At 40.0% G+C, this 8021-nt stretch overlaps 1 protein-coding gene across 3 annotated transcripts; it reads left to right on the forward strand.

The window, feature by feature from the left end:
* The first annotated feature begins 561 nt into the window (after positions 1-561).
* On the forward strand, positions 562-7211 carry ZNF770 (zinc finger protein 770). Of its 3 annotated transcripts, XM_077818953.1 has the most exons (3): positions 572-638; positions 1170-1295; positions 3735-7211. In XM_077818953.1, the coding sequence occupies exon 3, from the start codon at positions 3874-3876 to the stop codon at positions 5992-5994; it is 2121 nt and encodes a 706-aa protein (XP_077675079.1). In that variant the 5' UTR covers positions 572-638; positions 1170-1295; positions 3735-3873; the 3' UTR covers positions 5995-7211. The 3 variants fall into 3 exon arrangements, with proteins under 3 accessions (XP_077675077.1, XP_077675079.1, XP_077675080.1); XM_077818951.1 differs by lacking the exon at positions 1170-1295 and having other exon boundaries at positions 562-638; XM_077818954.1 differs by lacking the exon at positions 572-638 and having other exon boundaries at positions 667-1295.
* Positions 7212-8021: the final 810 nt, after the last annotated feature.

Genomic DNA, 8021 nt, shown 5'->3' on the forward strand with positions numbered 1-8021 from the left:
GATGAGTGCGATATTAAAATGTTTCACTAGGAGACACACCTCCACAACCCATGATCAGCAGAGAGCCAGGAAACTGCCTTTAAAACATAACCCTTTGGGACAAAACCTGAACTCCCTCTGGATCAAAACCTCCCCTGTCCGGCTAGGACAAGACTACACATCCACCAGAGCTTTGCCTAAGGACTCGCTTTGGCGCAAGATAAGGGAATCGGCTCCCACGAGGACGGGGGTGGGGGGAGAGATTTGGCAGATCTCTGTGGATGACACCACCGAGCGGTCCCTACCCAGGGATTTTCCCACTGGGCGGGGGGTTGCTTCTCTCTGTTTTTTATATAGTGCTTTGCTGGTGAGAGGCAGAGACACACACCCCTTCCCTCCCGCGGCTCCCCGGCAGTATGCAGCAGCGAGCGGCGCGCTAGCCAGAGCGCTCCCGAGAGGCCGCCACCGCCGCTGGTGCCGCTCCGCCCAGCGCCGCGGCCCGGGGAAGGAGGCGGGGTGGGATTGAACGGTGGGAACTGAAAGCTCGGCCCTGGGTTTCCCTGAGTCCCGGAGACTCGGTGCCATCCGGGGGGAAGAGTTTGCACGGCAGAAACCGTGCGAGGGACGAGGAAGGCGAGGGCGCAGCGGCCGCTTTTCAGGTTGCTTTCCCCCCAGCCCCTTGTCTAGCCGGGGCGCCGCCGGGTCCCGGGAGCGCGGCGCTCCACCTCCCGAGTCTGCCCGGGAAGTCCCCGCGCTGCCGGCTGCCAGCGCAGCTGTTCTCGGGAGGAGCCTCTCGGGCATTTCCCCTCAGCGCACTGCAGGCGGCAGCCCCCCCAGCTGGGGTGAGGCGTCGATTTGCTGCTGATTCCTCTCTGCGGGCTCAGATCCTGGTCCCAGTGAAGCTTCCTGGGAATTTTGCGGTGAACTTAAGTGGAAGCAGGATTTGGCCTTGACTATAACTGGGATTGTCCCCCACCCCTTTGTAGGAAGTGTCACCGCCGTAGCCTTTCCTTTCCCCTGTAATATGGGGAGTTTCTGTACCCTTTCTGCTTTGGGGGGTGGCGGTGTGTTAGGGCTGGTGGAAGTCACTGGTTTTTCACAGTGAAAAAGATGGTATTTTATGTAGTCTTTTCACTCTTTTTGATTTATCTGAGGCATTATTTTTAACCGTTGGTTTACTTCTCTCCAAGAACTAGCATCCCAGATTGTGATCCTCTAAATTTTGGGCAGGAAGGGAATAATTCACTTGTAACGTCTGATCCCAAAGGTTTAAAAATGTGTTTAAATGGAGGTGATCATGGATGTATCTGTAAAAGGTGGGCATGGGGTGTCAGTTTATTTAAGTTTTTTTCAAACATGGTACCAGTCTCATGCTCATTGTTTCACTTTTATTTTGCTTCATAAAATGTTTCAAAAAATTTATGGTAAAATCAGGCGAGAGGGAGAGTGTTATCCTAGTCATGTAAACTGTTCTGCTTTTGGCCCATTTGCAAACAACTGTGGGTGGAGACAGTGTATCTGGTAAACAGTATTTTGTACCAGTGAGAGCTATACCTTTTTCCTAAAGGAAAGTTAGTGAAGAAAGCCAGGTTATGCTATGTCGGACATTATGTTCACATTCTTATCTCTGTATCTTGTAATATGTATCTTTTAAAATAAGCAGCTAGGCTTGTGCTTGTTCTGTAGATAATTTTACAAGATACATTTAGAGTGCACAGCAAAACTCAATCTTGGGATCAGGATAATTCTTCTTTTTATTTTAGGGTAGAGAGTTAAGTATGTCTGAATATATATTAGTGACAACAGGGCAGAACTCTTGGGCGAAGTGAAGGCCTTCTTTGAATTATATTTTTGGCCTCAAAGTCAGTGAATATTATAATACTTGATTCCATGCCTTTATGGCTAAGATGAAATGTAGTATTGGCTTAATATCTTAGGACTGCAATCCAAAGACCATATCCTGATTATGTGGAGAAATAGATCTGATATTAATTAGTAGTCTATTTGTCAAGGTTTGACAAGGCAGCGTAAATGATTATTCCAGACTTGGCTGCTGCTCCTTGTTTTGCAGAAGCAGCCCATTCATTCCCTAGATGTGAAAGGTGTATGTTACTGTCAAAACAATTGACTTTGGTCACTGCATGGCCTTGCTTTATCAGGCTGTGCTGGGAGGCCCATCCAGTTCTTTTCGTCTGGATATGGGCCTATGAGGGACATGAGAAATTCTGAAAGACAGAAAACTTAATCGTTCTGAATGTTGTATCTACCACTTCAAAGAAGTGTTGCTCTACTGTCAGTAACAATCCTTGTCGTGCAAAGGTACAGCAGAATTTATGGAGGTAAACAACAAGTGGGGAAAAAAACCCATCCAGAGTGAGAATTGCAAGCTTTTCAGAAGAGTATTTCTGAAATACTATAAACTAGAGTAGAAGGAAGTAGAGCTGTGATAGTTGGATGTCCGGTTCTCAAAAACTGGTAGTTAATAAATTCACTTGAACTTCCTGTACATAAAATCCAGAATTGGTATGAAGGAGAAAAACTGGAAACCTGGGTACTGCTCCTCTCCATATAACTCAGACTGCCCCAGTTTATTACTTTCCACTTAACTTTGGGGGGGGGGGGTGTTAATCTTTTTAGATATTTCTTTCTAAATGTTTAATATTAAAGGCATTAATTTTAGGCATCACTTCTAATCTTTGGAAAATTTGGATTCCTGAAGTTTTTGTGTGCATCTGTGTGTGTTCTAAAACAAGTCAGACATCTAGTGTTTTGTGTTCACTGGTGTACTCATTTTAACACAACTTGCTGTTAATAATATCCAAATGTGTATACAATGAAATGACGTTATCGATAATTATTGAAGAAGGGATATTGTATTGCTCAGAGAATTGCTTATGGGTTACAGAATCCATCACCCCTCAGGCACTGGTTCAAATGTAGGTCAATTTCAGAGTGAACAAAAGTTTTTATGCCATTAGATGGTTATTGGGTGGTCCATGAAATAAATTGGTAATGTGAGTCCAGTTTCAAAGGGACAGCTGTTCACATCCCACAAATTACTAACAGTCAGTGCTAGTTACCACTCTTTTTGCAGTTTTAGCAGAGAGGTCATCAACTTGAATGGGCTAGAAGTTTGAGTTATACTTTCCTTCCTAGAAGTGAGGGTACATTGGTGAGGTACAGAAACTTGTATGGTACTTGTTCTCTGGACTTCAGTTTAAAGGACTGTTAATTTGGCATGTCTCACAATTTAACCTTTTACAATTTAACTACTGAGATCCAAGAATCTCCTAGGTCTTTTTCTCCTTTCTTCATTCTCCCAAATGTTACATCAAGTATATAAGCAAAGCTGCTAATAACTAGTATTATTTACAATGATGATAGTGATAGAAATGTATTGCAACCCCGCCCCCCCCGCCCCCCAAAAAACAACTTTTTTTTAATGAGAATAGTGTTTTTATATATTTTTTTTTACCATAGCTGAAATCGATATGGCTTTGGAGTAACATTCAGTGGTAATAGGGTGGATTAAAATGAATCTTTATTACAGGTGACTGTTAACTGACTCTCCTCTTCTGTAGAATAGTCCAGTTCTTTCTTAACACATCATATAATTTGTGGCTAGTCTGTTAGGAAGCATTTTAAACCAAGTTAAATATAGCTTACACTAGTTAAAATAACTGCAGTTGTTGTCTGGAAAGGCAAGAGAAAATTAGTCCCTAAAATACCTGTTTTTCTCATTCTTACTATTTTAGGGATCCGTGGAATTTAAGGAATCCTTCTCTAAGATAACTTTGCTGCTGTTCTGGCCTTCCTTCTAAGTGTTGTGATGGTTTCAATTGAAGTACATTTCTGAAGAAACTGACCAGAATAGGACTCTTACTATTTTTCAAAATGTTCAAAATTCAGCAATGTGTAACCGCTAACAAGATACCCAGGAAAAGGCCATATAGATGTGACATCTGCTACAAACAGTTTGAAACACCATCAAAATTAGCTAGGCATTATCTTATACACACTGGTCAAAAGCCATTTGAATGTTATGTATGTCATAAAACTTTTAGACAGCTAGTCCATTTGGAGAGACATCAGCTAACCCATAAACTTCCTTTTAAATGCAACATTTGCCATAGGAACTTCAAAAATTTAATTACTTTCTTAAAACATCAACAGCTTCATAATGAAAACTACCAGAGTGATATTAAGCAAGCTAAAAGATCAGTGGATGCCAAGCAAGATAGGCTGTTGTATGGAATATTGCATTGTTCTATTTGCCAGAAATCTTTTACAACAGAGGAGCGGTGGATGCTGCATCAGTGCACAAAGTCAGATCATCCGCACAGTGCCAGGAGGAGAAAGAAAACTCATATGTGTGAAACATGTAACAAGATGTTTCCATCACAATCTAAACTGGAAAGACACTTGCTGATTCATACTGGCCAGAAACCTTTTAAATGTTCCTTGTGTTGTAAATCTTTCAGGCAGTCAACACATTTGAAAATCCATCAGCTCACACACACAGAAGAGAGGCCTTTCCAGTGTTGTTTTTGTCAAAAGGGATTTAAGATGCAGAGCAAACTCCTGAAGCACAAGCAACTCCATGTCAGAAATAAGTCTCTTCCCAGAGTCCTTTACAGAGCAAAGACTTCTAAATACCCTAGACCTCAGAACTCACTGGAAGGAAAAAGGGATAATTTTGAGAACGTTGATACTTATGAGTCCCTGGAGAATGATCCACTTGATGTTCACTCTATTTATATTGTACCTTTTCAGTGCCCAGTGTGCGAGCAGTGTTTTGAAACAGAGCGGGTTCTAAATTTGCACAAATGTTTTTACTTGAGAGATGGCAAAAATTCAAACAGTGGCAAATCAGCCTACAGCCACAAAGCCAACATTAAAAGTAAAGTCCTGATGAAGCTCAAACATGCTGGAGAAAAGGCATCAGATTCGTCTCTGTCTGACAGAAAAAAAAATAAAACAAGTCACTTTAAAAGTTATGACCTGTTTGCATCTAATGAGCAGCATTCTGATCGGAATGCTTCCCCTAAAACTTTTAAGAATTATCATAGCAAGCTTGTCAGGCACAAAATAATTAGCAATAAAAAGAAAAGGACATTTGTCATGCCATTATCCTGGCAAGAGCACCTACAAAAGCACAAATTAGAAATTAATTTAAATGGTATAATTACTGGTGAAAACATGTTAAACATGGATGATTTGGTGCATAATAAAGATGACTCTCTTTATGGTTCATTGGATGCTGATTTCTTTGATAATTCAGAAGCAGCACTTCACTGTGCTTCTTCAGCTCCTACTAAAAATATACATAATAGACACAAAGTGTGTAAATGTGACAGATGTGAAAAAATCTTTCCTTCTTCATCCAAACTTCAAAGACATTATCTTATTCACACGGGACAGAAGCCCTTTGGCTGTAATGTTTGTGGGAAGACATTTAGACAGTCAGCTCACTTAAAAAGACATCAGCTCACCCATACTGAAAAAAGACCATATAAAAGCCCTGTTTGCCAGGTGGAATTTGAAAATCTGAACAAACTTTTTAGTCATCAGGGAGATCACATTGAATTTAAGTCTCCTCAGCCTGTGGGTTATTCCAAAAGACCTTCACAGGCATCTGGCTTTCCAGAATTTGAACTGATTCAATCAAACCAAGCAGCTGAAATCAAAGTTGAGCTAGAGTCTGGGGACTTTGTTCTTGGCACCAACAGTAGAAACACACAGCCATATTTGTGTAGTAAATCGTTGGAAATGGAGCAAAGCCATTACAGTCACTGGTATGATTTTTCTGGAGGTATGGAAAAAAGTGAAGCTATTAAAAAATTTTATCAGTGCAGTGTCTGCTTTAAAACTTTTAAATCACCTTCCAAACTTGAAAGGCACTATTTAATGCATGCTGGACAGAAGCCATTTGAATGTTCAGTTTGTGGTAAAACTTTCAGACAGGCCCCACATTTGAAAAGGCATCACCTTACTCACTTTAAAAAGAAATCCTAAAGATAAAATGGCTGCCAGAGTTCCACTGAGTGGGATAACAAACACTAGAAGGTATTTTGTGTTCAACAAAAGTGGAAGGTGTCCCATGAAACTGATTGGTTTTTAAAGTCTAAAACTTTTGGATTACATAATTATGAACAGGCTTACATTAGATTGACTGACTGATTTATGGAATGTGACTACTTATGTTAAAGAGATGACCTGAAGAAAGGTTAATGTACTGTTTTCAGGCTGTCTGCTTATATATTTTGTGATGAATAAGGGTTGATGTTTGAAAACTTCCAGCATTGTTTTTTTTAAAATTGTGAATTCATGTAGTTATTGCATAAAAATGTTTCAGCAATCTGTAATGCCGTATAAATCACATGTTTAAAAGTTGTGCCTCTTCCCTATCTGGAGGAGTTAATTCATGGCAATATGCTTTCTGACTGCACCTACCAAGTAGCAAATGTAAAAAGACTGTCCTTGACCCACTTTACTTTGTCTCCATATATGCTGAAAGCATAAGACGCATACTGTGCCTGGTCAGTACTGTTTTTCTTATGCTCTTGTTTGTTCTGCAGACCAGGTAATACAAGAGAAAAAGAAAGGAGTTGGAAAAGGAAGAAGTGGAGGACAAAGCCCAGAGGGAAAAATAACTTCCGCAACAGTAACATGAGATTAATAGAGATAATACTTACCGGCTTTAAGAGCTATGGATGAAGAGTGCTATGTAAGAGTTAGGTATTGAACATATGCACATTAAAATAATATTAGTGTTCCTGAGTCAATACAGTCCTCTTAACCGCATTTGACTCTTCCAGTTTTGTTCCCTGCCTCTTCTAGCTTTTTGGGTCAGTCCACACAATATTCATGTGTTGTTCTGCAACAGAAGTGGATGAGACTCTTAATTAAGCCCCAGGTTGTTGGTGGGTGGTGGGTGTTGTTGTTGTTTTTTCATGTAATGATGTCATTAATGCATCTCCTTTCCACTCAGCCACCTTGTCCTTAGTTCCTTTGCAAGGCCAAAATTTTGAGTCATGGCCTCCTTGTTTCCTGGTAGTGCACACTGCACAAGTTAAGGAAATATTCCTTCGGATGGGATAAGATGATGACTTCCTGGCAAGACTGTTTGTCAGTTATATTCCTTTATAACGTGAAATAACGGGACTGTAAATGACAACTAGCTCCTATCAAGTAAATCCATTTTTGTATTAGTAAAAGCTGTAGTTACAGTATGAATTTTCTGGTAAGTGTTGGTGTATGACCACTTTCCCCCTTATGCTGAAAGAATGGGTGAGCAAAAATAGTTATGGACATGCTGGGGAAAGAGACTCTGGGAACTTGCAGATAAGAATGAAGTTAGGGTTTTTTTTTTTCCGCCTCAGAAAGAAAAGCTGCCTGCTAAAGTTTCTTTGTTGTGTAACTTCTCAATGCTTGAACCCTAAAGTTTCCAACTAACAGAAAATTGGTGAGATTCTTTTCATTGTTTAAGTAGATCCAGATTTATTTAAATGAACTCTTTTTTTGACTTATATTTGCAGTCTTTCAAGTGACTAACCTAAGTCTTACAATGGCATAAGCTATATAATATTTGGTATAAATGAAGTGAGGATTTCTTCCTATCTGGAGATTGTCTCCCCATATGAGAGAGTAAAAATAGAAAAATGGTCTTGCTGGTATGATCTCATACTTTGCTATTGGTTATACTTTTAGACTTTTCCCCCCCTCATCTCCTGTCCCTCTTCCAACATGATTTCAGATTGTTTTGTATTGAGAGGCAGAATACCATAAAAAGTGTTTTGGAGGTGTGCTGTAGGTTCTTTTGAAATACCTGTAACAAATCTTTTTATTTATGTAGTACTTTTATTGTGCACTTCATTTGAAGACTATAGAGATGTGAAGACCAACAGTGTGAAATTTGATATGCAGAAAGTAAAAGATTAGATGTCATAGTAACTAACACCTTGCTGCATGTTAGAACAAAAAACATGTTCGGTTTGTTTCTGAAACCATTTTTTCTGCTTGACAAAAAATAAACTTTTCAA

The sequence above is a fragment of the Eretmochelys imbricata genome, chromosome 6 (genome assembly GCF_965152235.1).
Source record: "Eretmochelys imbricata isolate rEreImb1 chromosome 6, rEreImb1.hap1, whole genome shotgun sequence".
Classification (NCBI taxonomy): domain Eukaryota; kingdom Metazoa; phylum Chordata; order Testudines; family Cheloniidae; genus Eretmochelys; species Eretmochelys imbricata.